Source organism: Xenopus tropicalis, chromosome 3 (assembly GCF_000004195.4).
Source record: "Xenopus tropicalis strain Nigerian chromosome 3, UCB_Xtro_10.0, whole genome shotgun sequence".
NCBI classification, from domain to species: domain Eukaryota; kingdom Metazoa; phylum Chordata; class Amphibia; order Anura; family Pipidae; genus Xenopus; species Xenopus tropicalis.
In genome coordinates, this window is record NC_030679.2 from 85,456,374 (window position 1) to 85,473,696 (window position 17,323).

At 38.1% G+C, this 17,323-nt stretch overlaps 1 protein-coding gene across 1 annotated transcript in view; it reads right to left on the bottom strand.

Annotated features, from left to right (window-relative positions):
* Positions 1 to 17,323, bottom strand: part of plxna4 (plexin A4) — a 423,718-nt gene that overhangs the window by 35,244 nt on the left and 371,151 nt on the right. The window contains exons 18-22 of the mRNA XM_002931848.5: positions 8,981 to 9,220; positions 7,877 to 8,023; positions 5,210 to 5,444; positions 4,479 to 4,621; positions 891 to 1,159 (exon numbers count right to left, since the gene is read on the bottom strand). Of these exons, the coding sequence (XP_002931894.3) occupies positions 891 to 1,159; positions 4,479 to 4,621; positions 5,210 to 5,444; positions 7,877 to 8,023; positions 8,981 to 9,220 (1,034 nt within the window). The remainder of the gene's footprint in view (positions 1 to 890; positions 1,160 to 4,478; positions 4,622 to 5,209; positions 5,445 to 7,876; positions 8,024 to 8,980; positions 9,221 to 17,323) is intronic.

The window sequence follows — 17,323 nt, forward strand, 5'->3', positions numbered from 1 at the left end:
TATAAGGGAGTGAAGCAGGATTCCCACCCTAACTGTGCCAATGTAAATAAGGGGGGCTGTGTGTGTGTGCTGTATTTGCAAGTAAAAAATGTGGTTTACAAAAATAAAGAGTGTTTTGAATGCTTTGGGGCATTGAACAAAAAAAAGACCTGGTCAGCCCTGTAGTAAGCAACTGGAGCAATAGGGTAATTGTTACTCTAGATTCATGTAAGCATGCTTATCTGTGTGAGATAACAAAGAAAGTAAAAGAAAGAGTAGTCTTGCATTGAAAACATAGTTCATGAGGTCATTAATAGCTGCTTGAGGACCATGCTGGTGTAAAAAAAATGTGGTTTGAAAATAAATATTTTTACTGTACTTCCTTTAAACTGATTCTGTCATGATTTTGATGGAGTAGATTTTATTACTAAATAACACTGCTCACATTGCAAATAATTCTTTCTGTCATTCAAAAATGTAGGCAGTGCATTGTGCCTGAGTCTGAGCTTTCAGCGCTACACATTAGAACTGCTTTCAAATAACATATTGTTTCTCCTACTCCCATGTAACTGGAGGAGTCCCAAGCTGGACTTGGATTTTTACTATTGAGTGTTGTTATCATATCTAGCAATAGGTGGGGCATGGGAGCATTTTTAGCAATATTTTGCTACCCTCACATTGTTCTGCTGATTTACTGCTGGGGGTAAAGGGTGGGGATAATATCACTCCAACTTGCAGCTCAGCAGTTAAGAGTGACTGAAGTTTATCAGAGCACAGGTCACATGGCCATGTGCATGTCTATTCCTACATTTTCTCTTTTCAAAAATGTATTTCAATGTAATATACAGTTTGAAATAAGAAATTCTGCTTAGAGTGCTGGTATTAGCAAATCAGGAAATCAATTTTCTCACCTTCTCAAAAGCAGTTTGGGATGGTTCTTGCTTTCCAAGTTCTTATCAATGAGATCTGAGAGGAGCTGTTTCAGTACATCTGTAGCATATTCTAATTTGCTCTGTAGTACTGTCATAATAAGGGAAGCCACATTGCCTCTGTCACGCATGGAGAAACTGCGCTGAGATTCCAATGTTCGGATGAAGGAAAGCAGAAAAACCTTGTTGTTGATCAGCTGTGCAAATAGCTTGAGACCCTTCTCAACACGCTCCTGTCTGTAACCAGGGACCTGTGGAAAAGCAAATGATGAGAAACAGATTTCTGTCATAAGACAAGAAAGTCATAGTTAAAAGACTATTAATAAACAGCAGGCTGCACTTGGTCCCAATTCTGATATATACACTGTAATACACTTTTGCTTTGTTAGTAACTAATTCATATGTTGTTCATAATGTCAGTTTGGAAAATTAGAGTTCATATGACTACTGATTTCTTTAATAACTTATGGGTTTTTTTGGAATCCACTTAATAATCAGGAGAGTTTTCAGCACCGCACTTCATGACCAGCATATGTGTCTTGTTACATTTGACCATTTGCCCTCTGCATTTAGCTTTCAGGTATTCAAAACCACCAAGCATACTTGGAAATTAAAATGGCACATTTAACAATGTACTAGATTGTAATCCATTTGACACAATCCTCAGCTGTAAGTGGTGTATCCAGAAGTTACAAAATTCATTTTTTTTAAATATCTGATTTGCATAGATATATGGGAGAGATATTTATGAATATATATTTTGCTATACATCTGTCTCAAATGACTACCACCATGACACTCAATTTAAATAGATCTCATTATCACGCCTTTTTCCACTGAAATTAATTTGACATGACAGACTTGGTGATGAATGCTGTGGTGTCAGAACACAGTTTGCTCCATCAAGGGCATACATAGAAATTCTACAGCACTTTGGATCCCCTACCAGGCCCTTTATAGTCCTGTCCCACCCATTAGGTGCAACAGTATATCTACTGTCTTTGCTGCTACACCACTGCCTGTTGCTTTCATTTGGTAGCTAAAGCCTCTTAAATTGGTAAATGTAGGCATTTACCTTTTACCATTTAGATACTGATCAAATATAAGAATATTATTATAAAAAGATGTGAAGGCTTGACTGAAGCTACTTTAATAGTATGCCAACAAGCACAATCTTTGATGGCTCCGCACAAGCTAGACAATATTTATTGACTCATACTATTTTATTCAGTAGTGCTCCTTTGCACATAGGTCAATGCACATTATCATAATTTAATACCTAATGCATCATTTACATCCCATGTTTATTCTAACCTTTCCAGATGTTTTGTGCCTACTAATTACTTATGTTCAGTTTGCAAATCTCAATTCCCCATTTGCATTTTAAGTATCATCAAATTTAAAAAATCAACATTATAAATTACAGTATATAATATTAAGGTCTCATACACCCTAGTAACTTCATCAAGATTGCTATAGTTTTCAGCTGACTAAGTATAGTCAGTACATTTTATAAGATCCCAGTGGGACCCTAGTCAGTGTGGTCAGATTCAACAGATCCATTCTTTATCAAAATGGAGTTACAGCATGCATTATTTCTTATCTCAATGCCCCATTCTCATAGGTCGCATTTATGTAAATATGACCTTATGCATCCAGTAACCTTGCTTGATCGAGTTAAATTGGATCGCAGTTGCACATAAATTATGAATGTAGGATCGTTAAAGGATTGTTAAAAAGTTCCTAGTGTGCATCAGAAATGTTAAATTATTCTCAGAGAACCTGAGTATGCAATTTATTTACAACTGGCCTAGAACAGTTAGAAAACTATAAATATATATAAATTAGGGACAACTATAAGTCAGATGGCATGCACTAAATGCAGACATTGAATGCATAACATTTTGGAATTGGTCTTCAAACCCTGGAGGTTTAAAAAGCTCATTGCAGATGAATTTTTGACTGTTCATTGGTCTTCATATGTCCTAGAGGTTTAAACAGCTTCAATAAGTCACACTTTTTTTTTGTAGAAAAGTATACTTCATATCTGTTATATTATCTTTCATACTATCATTTGGTATGGATATTTAACATATACATAATTAACATGTACATTTATATTTTAAGCTATTCCTTGTCTGATGTTACTACTTTCATGCACATTTGTACGATACCATAATATAAGTTGTATATACAATCTTTGAATAAAAAGTAAAATAAAATTCCCTGTTAGGTTTTATATCTGTATACATAAACTTTGCACTGTAAACTTAAGCTTGTTTGGTAAAATCTCTGCACTCTCCCAAACTAATGATTAAAAAAGACTGTATGTGGTTCTATCATCAGAGTGTAAATGGACTATTACAATAGATAAATGGTCTATGCATGTAAATGTAACAGCCTGAAAGATGCAATGGTTCCATTATATTTGTACAATGCTGTCATTTCATTCAGTTTATCTGGAAAAAAAAATGTGCCCAATTGTAAGCGCCAGGCAGGCTATGAATTCTCTTTAGCTTCATATGTATTTAAAATGAATAAGAGAATTACTTTGTGGCAGTATTTTCAGGGATTTTCTTTATTCATCTGAAACGCCATCCTGCATTGTCAAGTTGATAACAGCCTTGAAAAGAAGCCTGAGATCCTATTTACAATAAATTCGATTTAGTCAGCTTTGTAAATCAAGATTTGTGTATTGGTTTGATTAATTTCTTCTCATTTTGACATGTGCAAATTTTGTTTGATTTAATTTCTTTCTCTACGCTGAATATTTTCCAAGAGCTTATATATGAGACAAGTGCCAAAAAGGAATAATTGATCTTAACTTAGTTGAAAGTACTTTAGCCTGGGGCATTTGTTTATTAGAGAAAGTTTCTTTTTCTGCATGTCTGCTGGAAGTTACTGTAATTAGAGAATTCACATGAATTGAGTGGGCCGTGTAAGTGGCTTAGAATGGAACTTACAAAGGGGCTTTTTTTTTTTCAACAATTAACTTTAAAATGGTATTCCTTCCGGGGAACCATTTTTGTTTATACTAATTATCATTAGGCAATTAGCAGGAGACCGAGAATGATTTATGAATTACAAAATGAGAATTATTTTGTTACCATGATGTTTTTCTGTAAATAGGCTGATGTTAATTTAAATTACTCTGAACAGAAAAATGCGGACAATAACATAAAAATTCCATAATACCATAAATAGCACCACTACATCCAGATTCCCTTTTTTTTTGCCCCCCAAGTCTTTTTACATTTGACTGTGGCTCACGAGTAAAAAAGGTTGGGGATCCCTGCTGTACTAGAACCTAGTTCTGGCTTCTTAAATGCAGTGCTGGATGAGGGTGGACCAAATATCTGACCAATTAAAGACCTGACCCCAATTATTTATTTTTGTAACTAGATTATTCACCTTTATTTTTCTTTTATATTATATTACCATATAGTAGTTTTATATTATAATTGTTTTAAATTGGCAATCCATAAAAAAAAGAAATGTTACAAAAGTTCTTGATTAAGAAAAGAAATGTGATGCTACAGTGGTGTCAGTCAAGGAAATCTGTATACATACCTCTAGATCCCTCAAGACAGGGTGGTCTTCAATGCCTGGGAACAGAACTCTCATGGTATATGTTCTATAATCCAAGAAAGGAATACCAGCTCCATCTAAGTCACTAGTCAGTTCATGAATGTCCGTCTGAAGTTCAGCAAATGCTAATAAGCAATGAAAAATAAGATTCTAATTCTAGATCTGTGTTGTTAACTACACTAATGTTATAAAGACCATTGGTATCATAATTACTAAGTGATCTATTGCAATTTGCTACATACATTCTAGCCATCTGTTAGCTAGATACTTCTGACATTCCTAATCATACACACAGAGATCTTCCCCAGAATTGTCAGCTGAAGAAGAATTTGAATTGCTTTTCTATGAAATAATTGTTTTTCTGTCACTGAATTCCATATATATGAAAATCTAACCAAGTTTGTTATTGCCATGCATTACATTTGCGTATCGGGTATGCTCTATCAAGACTGAAATTAGATACTAATGTAACAGAAATAAGGAAATAAAGCTTTCTAACATGAATGCTGTTCATGCAATTGTTCAGTATCAAATATGGTTTTTGACTTTACTTTATCTTTCCAAGGCATTAACAACTAAGTATTACACAGCACTTTTAAAGATAATTCAGTACTTTGTTTACAAATATTTTGAAACTTTAGAGACTGAGATACATTTTGTTTATTAAAAAGAGGATTTAATTTATGGTATTTTAGTATATGTGGTAATCTCACCTTCTTTACACTCCAAGGCCACCCTTGATTCTAAGTTATCCATCTGCATCTGCAATCTTTTTAACGTTAAATCACTTTCTCGTGATTTTCTTTTGTAAGCAATAAGAACAGCCACAATGAAGATTATAAGTAACCCTCCAGCAGCTGCAATACTGACAATAGCTGGCAAGCTTAACGGGCTGTCGGGGGTTATATAGACCATTCCAGGTGAAAACTCCATTCCTCCCACTCTAGCCTGCAAGGCAATGAATAAGTTATGATGTTAGAGACTGACTTAACATGAAGTAACAGAGATACAAAATAAAGCCTGAACCATGGGATGTTGAAATAATACACTTAATACATATAATAATAATACACTTAATACATTTAACTAAATTTACAGGCTCAAGGTGCTACAGTCCTGTGAAAGTAATGACAAGGTTTGAAATACTTGCCCTCTAAAAGCTCCAGGCCTTGATGACCTTTGAAAACCACTGGTGTTTTGGGCACTGAAAATGCTTAGTGTGCTTACTGGGTTTGCAATAGGTGTGCTTATTTTGTGTGCCCAAGTCTTGATCAGCACATTCTCTACATTGCAAAGGATGTCACCACTAGGGTAAAGGGTGGCCATTGACTTTAAAAAAAAAAATATTTAGATACCTGGATTTTTACTTCACTACATCCAAATTGTTACACTAGCCCTATGCATAAGGAACATTATCAGTTTTTTGTTTAAGCCAATCCATTAAGGGTCTTTAAAATAGTATGCAACCTAGTAAGACTTTTTCTTAAATGTATATAGCTGATGATTTGTGATACCATGGATGCAAATTAATTTGCTTTAGAAAAAGATAATGTTCAAAATATATGTAATATAATAGATTAAAAATCCACTATGCACAGTGGTCCTAACGTACAACAAATCACAGAAAGTATGACTACATTACTGTAATAATAAATGGACCTAAACATTATTTTATAGGTTATCCTTCAGAGTTTAAGAGTACTTAGGCAGTCTGCACATTAAATCAGCTTTGGCCTTTGGACAATAACAGAAAAGTCATTTGGACAGGTAAGACAGAATGACTGTATATCACAGACAAGACAGAATGAGTAAGCGAAAAACTGTCCAGTCTTATCTGCCTTCCCTTTACCAGCACATTTAACTGATAACCTTGTCTTCTTTGATTTGCAGCCAATAGTTTGACACTGAAATTATTTTATGTTGCCATTTATGGCAAAATCTTAACTCTCACTGAATAGAGTGTCGTATTAATGACACTCGTTAACATACTTTAATGCTATTATCTCAGATCCACGCATAAATTATTCTTAATGCCTTTTATGTAGTAGTATTACTAACCTTGGGTGAATGGATTATTCCATGTTAAAAAGTAAGGTGGTGATAGTTTTGATTTGTTAACTACACATTAGTTTGAAATGAAGTACGATAGTAGGCTCACATTTTTAAGCCATGAAATATAGATAGAAGATTACATTTCAAGAGGGAAAGCCTTGATCCTCACAAGAGGGAAACCAAGAGTATGGAAAATAATGACAATTAGGTTTATAAGTACTTAAGAAGAGCAGAACTTTACAAGGCAGGTTTTTTAACTTGATAGTAAATACTTGTGTGGAAGATGGAAACTGCCAGGGTCAGGAAATGACATCCACAGCAGCTTCATAAAAGTTTGCCAAGTGCAGCCACAAGCAAATTATTGAGCATGTTCTCAGAAAAGCAGCCCTAGGAACAACTGGGCATTTAATATCTATCTATAAATACTTACACCTTAAAAAAAATATTTACTTTTAAAAATGTGATGTCTAATTTCATACGATTATAAAAATGATTACTTATTTAATCATGGCTTATCAATTAACTTGGGCATATAAAAGTATAATATGAGTGAAACAAGAGAAAGTTGATATAAGCTGAACTCGGAAATAATTGATATATTCATGTTTCTAAAATGTGACTTTGTCATCAATACATTTTCCCAAATACATAGCAAGAAAATACATAGGTGTCTTCCCTTCCCTGAGAATGCCATGTTCCTTTAACTCATGGTGCCCATGGTAAGATTTCTTTGGATTAACAGGGGAAGAGCTGACTAGGTGCATTAACCTACTGGTCAGTATAGGTTGCTGTGCCGGCCAAGCACACTGCTTGCATACAGTCAATCTTAGCGCTACATACTTCTAATTCTGCAAATCAAATTTAATTAAATTTAAAGCAATTATATGGCAGGAATAAAGCAGGACCCACACCATACATGTAATTAAATTATATGAATAAGTGAGACCAAATACGTTAAAAGTTTTAAGAGGTATGTATGTATTTATGTAGATATTTTGTTTTTAATATTAGGATATTATAGTACAGGGCTGTCCAACTAGAGGCCTGTGGGCAGGATGCAACCCCCCAAAGGATTTTTATGGCCCCCAGTCTGCACAAATTTTATTGTATGGCATTGTAATATAATCTGACCTTCAAAAACACTGTATGAAAAATAATCAGGCCACTACATACATAAATTGGACAGCACTATTAATAGAAGAACACGGAACAGGAGTTATTAAATACTGCCTACATTAAAACATGACCATAATGTTGTAAACACCATGTGGAAAGCCCAATGGCTCAGTTTTATGAAAACCAGCATTTCTTCTTGTTCATTTACTCACCATCACTTTGTGACGCCCAGTAAGGTTTGGAGACTCGCAAAGAAGCTGAACATCTGAAACGGTAACTGTGCACGGTTTGTCCCCAACAAATACAGAGTACTTAAGTTTCATATTTCCTCCTGCAACTGGTGGCATTAGGTTCCTTCCCTAAATTTACAATAAATATTGGCACATTAATCCATACAGCCTTTGTCTTTCATTGGTATATATGTTTCTAAATTATCTGTAATAACTAACAAAATTAGAAGCATATTATAGGTATCAGACCTCTTATCCGGAAACCCATTATCCAGAAAGTTCCGAATTACGGAAAGGCCATAGACTCCATTTTAATTAAATAATTCACATTTTTAAAAATGGGTTTCGTTTTTCTTTGTAATAATAAAACAGAACCTTGTAGTTGATCCTAAGATATCATCATATATTGGAGCCAAAACAATCCTGTTGGGTCTAATTATTGTTTAAATATATTTTTTAGTAGACTTAAGGTAGGAGATCCAAATTACGGAAAGTTCCCTTATCCAGAAAACCCCAGGTCCCGAGCATTCTGGATAATAGGTCCCATACCTGTACTTAACACCTATAAAAGTCTGATCAAAATTCTCCATCAGCTACTCAAAAAAATTAAATAAAATCACTGATATACTGTTTTGGGTAACTTGTAGAGAAATGCAATAGACATGTATAACTTTGATAAATATATTCCTATAATAATGCAAATACAGAATATCTAATATATTTGAAATTAAATAACAATTAGCATTTTCCTTAGTTTACATATAATTGAGCACTAAAGGGCTGGATGCCTTGTTTCAAAACCTATTATCCAGAAAGCCAATACATTACAGGAAGGCCATCTCTCATAGAAAAGATTTTAAGCAAATAATTTTGTTATAATAAAACAGTAGCTTGTACTTCTTGGTAACTAAGCTGCATGAACCCATATTGGTAGCAAAACCATCCTATCGGGTTTATTTCATTGTTAAAAGATTTTTAAATTATTCTAAAAAAATAAATTATTTTTAAAAGACTATAGTGACCCAAATGATTAAAAACAAACAAACCCTCATCTAGAATATATATAGCAAATTCTGATCACCTCACCTTTAAAATGATAGGTGTTCCAGGTTTTAGCTCCAAAATTCCAGATGGAGTGAAAGATTCAAACACTGGATCAGGGTAATATGTAAAGTTAGTTTTGTTCAAAACAAGCAAGGCTTGGACATTATCCAAAATAAAACCAAACTCCTCTGGACGCTCAATAAATTCATTTTGGTGGTTAGAGTTAATAGCCAAAGCAGGTGCTTGGCAGGTCATTTCCGTGGAGTTTAGCACAGTGCAATTCTGTAAGAATGAAGGGAAAACTATTATTCAGCAACATTACACTGGTATCACAATATTCTTTATATAGATTGCTTTGACTTTAGAGGTAAATCTGAAGTTTTATTTTATTTCTGTGTAATTAAGCTGTGCAAAATGTATCTATATACAGTACATCAGGAATATAGGAATTCTTACTTAAAAAACCACCCTGACAAAGTATATACCTCTAGAAAAACAGGTTGTGGTGTCTCTCTGGACCCCATTATAATTTTTAATGAACTAAAGCTAAATTATTCAGTATTCATTATTTAAACAAGAGGGTATTTACACACATGCAGTCATTTTCAGTCAAGTATTTTAACCTTGACAAAAAGTGTAAGAAAAGATCACTTTTATTTACAGGAAGTTTAATAACATTGTAGCTAGAAACACATGGTCTAAATGTTATACTGTTTGTAGACTTAATATGAAATACAAACACATGTTGACTGGACTTTCAATACAACTGGGTCTGGTTTATAAAGAATCTAACTGGGCAAGCCTGAATCATTGTCAGCAGTTTAAATTTAATCAGATTTTTTTGAGATCTAGGAAAGTGCTTTAATGAACTGATAAATGTATCAGTGACTTTTGGCTTTTTAAAACAGGTTAATTCATTTGAACTAAATCAACTGCTTTGAGTAGTCAAACTGAACTTATGAGTGTCTGCGCACTACCAGTCCAGAAATATAACAAGAAGCCCCAGAATATAGAATAATGTTTTTCTGTGATTCTACTTATTCTTGTATGAATCAGTAGTAACATAAAAACGTATTTGTACATTTGATACTCTCTGCCTTATGCTTTACTAAAAGCAACCGACTCTACCACTATAAAAAAATGAACAAGCATTGAAAAAACAAACTCTAATTCTAATGTGGTCCTTTACAAACCTAAAAATTCTGTGAACACACCTTCATATAAAATAACAACAGTGTCAGTATCATAACACATTTTTGTGTGGACACAAAAATAAGATTCATGCAAACTATAACTGTTAACTTTAAAATATATAACAAATATTAGGTTTATTCAGAACAGTGGCTTCATTAATAATGCAAAATAATTTATAAGGGGAACAATCATTAATGGGAATATGCTTAACTTGGCTCAGTACTGACAGGCAGTTTCTGAGCAGAGAGGAGTGGGAGTGGTCCAACCATTCTTGACTGACATCTAAGTTCACCCCCCCGTACATCTTTCCTATTTGAAAACTTGGAAAAGAAAAACTTGAAGAAGGTCTAAAAATTTCACCCATTTCACCCTTACATTGCCTGACACTTTCCCTCTCACTCACCTGAGTCACTAACAAACACACAGAACTCTATTTCTTGGTTATTTATGAGAAAAAGATGCCTTTACTTTGCTAAACAGCAATCAAGTTATTTGGCACTTTGTGCAACTTAGCAATGTGTATGCCTTCCCACCAGTGATTCACATTATTGCCAGTGGAAAGGCATTTCAGGAGATTAGTTGTCTGCAGTAGCACAGGTGACTAATCTTCCCCTTGGACATCAGCCTCACTGTATAAATGCAAGCCTACACACGACTTACACACAACCCCCTAGAATTAGGACATTCATGCCCCAAATAAACTGGAAATAAGACAACAGAAGATCTGATAACACTATTCCTTTCCAAAACAACTAGTTCCAGGGGCAAAAAATGCAGTTTCCACCCCCTGTCTGCAACTGTGACTAACAGGCCTGTCAGCACCCACATGGGGTGGCAAAAATGCATTTCCTTTCCAAAATCCTGAAAGCAGAAGAAGTGGCAAAAGTGCACCATCCACCTGTAACCTAAGAGCAAGGGTGAACAAAGAAAGATTTAGGATTTGTCTGAATGTCAGACAATTTTGGATTTGGAGGGTGCCTACTTAAAACACTGGTTCCTCAGACTTTGAGGATGGCATTCACCGAGGGGACCTTTGGAGCATGCCTACTTGCTTTCCTACATACTACCGTACACCCCATCACTTAGAGCAATATTTGGCATGAACAAATCTCTGATCCTAGATATCCTAGATATACTTAGAACTATAACTGAATGCTTGATATAATGTTTTCGGAAATATAAGCTAAGGGGGGCCCAGCAATAATGTTGGGCCTCAAAGAGGCCCTAAAGCCTGTGATGGTTATTTTTTTCTGTAGGTGCTGTCACGTACCCTGACTAGTGGTCCTATCCCATTTCAATCACCTTACTCCCAAGCTCCTTCACTATAATGCACAACCCTCAGCACCTTCACCCATATGCTCAGCTCCCAGCACCATGCTCCCCTGTCCTGCATCCCAATAAGGTTCACTGCCTATGGAAACATGTCTGATGGTGCATCAGACATGTTTCCTAGCCAGCACCTTAACTAATGAACAAATCCCAACCCAGTGTGGTGATAGCAGCACTGATTAACAACATACATAGTAACATAGTAACATAGTAAGTTGGGTTGAAAAAAGACATACGTCCATCAAGTTCAACCATAATGCCTATACCTAACCTGCCTAACTACAAGTTGATCCAGAGGAAGGCAAAAAACCCCATCTGAAACCTCTCTAATTTGCCTCAGAGGGGAAAAAATTCCTTCCTGACTCCAAGATGGCAATCGGACCAGTCCCTGGATCAACTTGTACTAAGAGCTATCTCCCATAACCGTGTATTCCCTCACTTGCTAAGAATCCATCCAGCCCCTTCTTAAATAATGTATCAGCCAGTACGACTGATTCGGGGAGGGAATTCCACAACTTCACAGCTCTCACTGTAAAAAATCCTTTCCGAATATTTAAATGGAACCTCCCTTCTTCTAAACGGAGTGGGTGCCCTCGTGTCTGTTGGAAGGACCTACTGGTAAATAAAACATTAGAGAGGTTATTATATGATCCCCTTATATATTTATACATAGTTATCATGTCACCTCTTAAGCGCCTCTTCTCCAGTGTAAACAGACCCAACTTGGCCAGTCTTTCTTCATAACTGAGGCTTTCCATACCCTTTACCAACTTAGTTGCCCTTCTCTGGACCCTCTCTAACTCAATAATGTCCCGTTTGAGCACTGGAGACCAAAACTGAACAGCATATTCTAGATGGGGCCTTACCAGTGCTCTGTAAAGGGGAAGAATAACCCCCTCCTCCCGTGAATCTATACCCCTTTTAATACAGCTCAAAACCTTGTTTGCCCTTGCAGCTGCTGCCTGGCATTGCTTGCTACAGCCAAGTTTATTATCTACAAGGACTCCAAGGTCCTTCTCCATTATGGATTTGCCTAGTGCAGTCCCATTAAGGGTATACGGGGCTTGCATATTTTTACATCCCAGGTGCATGACCTTACATTTATCCACATTAAATCTCATCTGCCACTTAGCTGCCCAAATTGCCAGTTGGTCAAGATCCTGCTGCAGGGATGTCACATCCTGGATAGAATTGACTGGTCTGCAGAGTTTTGTGTCATCTGCAAACACTGATACATTACTCAAAATACCCTCCCCTAAGTCATTTATGAACAAATTAAACAAAAGTGGACCCAGTACAGAACCCTGAGGGACCCCACTGAGAACCTTACTCCAAGTAGAGAATGTGCCATTAACAACCACCCTCTGTACCCGATCCTGTAGCCAGTTTTCTATCCATGTGCAAACGACTTCACTAAGACCAATAGACCTTAGCTTAGAAAGCAGTCGTTTGTGGGGAACGGTATCAAATGCTTTGGCAAAATCCAAATAGATTATATCTACTGCATCCCCACTGTCCAGCTTCTTACTTACCTCATCATAAAAAGCAATTAAATTGGTCTGACATGACCTGTCCTTCATAAAGCCATGCTGATTACTGCTCATAATGGCATTCTCCACTACATAATTTTGTATGTGATCCCTTAACAAGCCTTCAAATAACTTGCCCACCACGGATGTCAAACTTACAGGCCTATAATTGCCAGGCTGAGATCTTACTCCCTTTTTAAATATGGGAGTGACATTCGCCTTCTTCCAATCCCTAGGTACCATACCTGATGAGAGCGAGTCTGAGAATATCAGAAACAAGGGCCACTGCAATTCTGCCCCTAGCTCTCTCAGTACCCGAGGGTGTATTCCATCTGGCCCCGGTGCCTTGTTTACATTTATCGTGTGTAACCCTTTAAGCACCATATCCTGTGCCAACCACTGTGTAGTTGGAGCTGAGGCAACAGTGAAGCTATTGGGTGGGACTTGGCCCACTGGCTCCTCTACTGTATACACAGAAGAAAAGAACTGGTTAAGCACATCTGCCTTTTCTGTATCCGCTGTAACCATATTGTTATTATAACTCAATGGGGCAACACCCTCAACCTGCATCTTTTTACTATTAATATACTTAAAAAACTTTTTGGGGTTAGTCTTGGCCTCGGCCGCGATGCGCTCCTCATTTTCTATCTTTGCCTTCCGGATTGCTGTTTTACAACACTTGTTATAGTGTTTATAATCATTAAACGCATCTACTGTCCCCTCTGACTTATATTTCTTAAAAGCTTTCCTTTTTTTCCCTATTAACTTCTTTACCTCAGAGTTAAGCCACATAGGGTGATTCTTAACACTTCTACTTTTTCTTATTAATGGAATGAATTGAGAACAGTAATGATTTAATATCATTTTAAATGACAACCATTTCTGCTCTGTGTTTTTATCAGAAAACATAATGCCCCAATCTATGCCCTGAAGCGCTGCCCTTAAGGAGCTAAAATTTGCCTTCCTAAAATTCATTGTCTTTGTTGCCCCCGTGTAAATTTGTTTCCTGCACCAAACATCAAATGAAATAACATTATGGTCACTATTACCCAGGGGTTCTACCACTTGCACATTTGCTATACGTTCTGGGTCATTAGAGATCACTAGATCTAGTATAGCATTGTTCCTGGTTGGCTCCTCAACAACCTGTGACATAAAGTTGTCGTGCAGCAAGTTTATAAACTTGTTCCCATTTACTGTCCTGGCAGTACTATTGCCCCAGTCAATATCAGGATAATTAAAATCCCCCATTATTATCACTTGCCCCAAACTAGCAGCTTTTTCTATTTGCAACAGGAGCTGGGCCTCCTCCTCTTCGCTTACATTAGGGGGTCTATACAGTGGCGTAGCAAGGGGGGTGCCGAGGGGGCCATGGCCCCGGGCGGCGTATCAGAAGGGGCGGCGGCGGCTCCTTCTCTCTTACAGGCAACAGGCGCTTTTATAAGGTTGCGCCCGTGCGTATGACGTCACACGTCAGCGATGAGGCGCAACCTTATAGAAGCGCCTGTTGCCTGTAAGAGAAAAGGAGCCGCCGCCGATGGTCTGTTGGGGGTATGTACTATGGGGGAAATTGGGGGCACTGTGTGGGGGCTACTGTCTATGGGGAAATTGGGGCACTTTCCATGGGGGGGGCCAGGTCTTTGTGGGGTATTGTGTATGGGGGCACTTCCTATTGGGGGCACTGTGTATGGGGCAATTGGGGCTCTGTGTATGAGGGCACTTTCTATTGGGGGGCAAGGTCTTTGGGGGGTATTGTCTATGGGGACACTGTGTATGGGGCAATTGGGGCACTGTGTATGGGGGCACTTCCTATTGGGGGCACTTTGTATGGGGCAATTGGGGGCACTGTTTATGGGGGCACTTTCTATTGGGGGAACTGTGTATGGGGCAATTGGGGCACTGTGTATGGGGGCACTTTCTGTGGGGGGGGCAAGGTCTTTGGGGGGTACTGTCTATGGGGGAACTGTGTATGGGGAAATTGGGGCACTGTGTATGGGGGCACTTCCTATTGGGGGCACTGTCTAAGGGCAATTGGGGGCACTGTGTGGAGGGGGCTGTCTATGGGGACACTGTGTATGGGGCAATTGGAGGCACTGTCTATGGGGAAATTGGGGCACTTTCTATGGGCAATTGGAGGCAATGTGTGTGGGGGGCACTGTGTATGGGGCAATTGGGGGCACTGTGTATGGGGGTACTGTCTATGGGGCAGTTGTATGGGGGGACCGTGGCCAGAATAGCGTTAGGGGGGCCTGGCCAGCATAGTGTTAGGGGGGCACTGTGGTAGGGTGACCCTAATACTTTTTATGTCTGTGTGTCCTGTACTGATGGGAGGGGCCCCGTGATTTCTGATGGCGGCCCTGCCACCATGGGCAGCCACGGACACACAGCTGAATCCACTTTTGACAATTATGACATGCGCACCGCATTTCAAATTCAATCAAAAAAAAAAAAAATTTAATGCTGCTTTTTTTATTTTGTCTATTTTTTTTAAGAATAACTAAATAGAGGGGCGGCAAATTTCCGGTCGGCCCCAGGCGACGAAAGCCCACGCTACGCCACTGGGTCTATAGCATACCCCTACAATTAGTTTGGTAGATTCTTTACTATCTGTGAGAAGCTCAACCCATAAGGATTCAGCTCCCTCTGTTACCCCCAACAAGGGCGTGCTGTTACAGCATTTCTGACAGCAACACTAAAAAAGGACTAACATGGCCACTGTCATAGCAGCATTAATAGAAATACTGACATAAGTCTTGAATGAGCGCTTATCTTGGAACTTCTGTAACCTCACCTGTCATCACTGCTGTGGTGCTGCTGTGACAGCATGCCTGTGTTAGGTCCTGGCTATGCTGCTTTTGGCACTATTCTGACAGTACCCATATTAGTGCCTGTCAATGTTAATATCTCTATGAATTATAAAAGATACAATCTTGACTTCAGAAGACACTATTAGTGATAAGTAAAATCTTTTGACAGGTATGGGTTTGCGGCAAAATTCTGCATTTCGATATTGGCAAACATTTTCCACAAAAAAATTTAGCCATCGGCAACAAATGTCCATAGATTCCATTGTATTCTGTGATGAACACACTAAATAGGGCAAACAGGGAAACTGAAGCTACCCCATGTCTGGTCCTTGTGAGGTAATTACACATACTGCATAAACATGCTAAAAAACAATTGCAACAAAGTGTGAAGGGAAGGCTTGCAGTCGTTTGCACATGGATAGAAAACTGGCTACAGGATCGGGTACAGAGGGTGATTGTTAATGGTACATTCTCTACTTGGAGTAAAGTTCTCAGTGGGGTCCCTCAGGGTTCTGTACTGGGTTCACTTTTGTTTAACTTGTTCATAAATGACTTGGGGGAGGGTATTATAAGTAATGTATCAGTGTTTGCAGATGACACAAAACTCTGCAGACCAGTCAATTCTATCCAGGATGTGGCATCCCTGCAGCAGGATCTTGACAAATTGGCAATCTGGGCAGCTAAGTGTCATATGAGATTTAATGTGGATAAACTTAAGGTCATGCACCTTACGTTTAAAAATTTAAAAATATGCAAGCCCCGTATACCCTTAATGGGACTGCACTAGGCAAATCCATAATGGAGAAGGACCTCGGAGTCCTTGTAGATAATAAACTTGGCTGTAGCAAGCAATGCCAGGCAGCAGCTGCAAGGGCAAACAAGGTTTTAAACTGTATTAAAATTCACGGATTCACAGGAGGAGGGGGTTATTCTTGCCCTTTATAGAGCATTTGCAAGGCCCCATCTAGAATATGCTGTTCAGTTTTGGTCTCCAGTGATCAAACAGGACATTATTGAATTAGAGAGGGTCAAGAGAAGGGCAACTAAGCTGGTAAAGGTTTACACTGGAGAAGAGGTGTTTAAGAGGTGACATGATAACTATGTATAAATATATAAGGGGATCATATAACAACCTCTCTAATGCTTTATTTACCAGTAGGTCCTTCCAACGGACACGAGGGCACCCACTCCATTTAGAAGAAGGGAGGTTCCGTTTAAATATTCGGAAAGGATTTTTTACTGTAAGAGCTGTGAAGCTGTGGAATTCCCTTCACCAATCAGTCGTACTGGCTGATACATTATATAGCTTTAAGAAGAGACTGGATGGCTTCTTTGCAAGTGAGGGAATACAGGGATATGGGAGATAGCTGTAGTACAAGTTGATCCAGGGACTGATCCGATTGCCATCTTGGAGTCAGGAAGGAATTCTTTTCCCCTCTGCAGCAAATTAGAGAGGCTTCAGATGGGGTTTTTTGCCTTCCTCTGGATCAACTAGTAGTGAGGCAGGTTATAAATAGGCATTATGG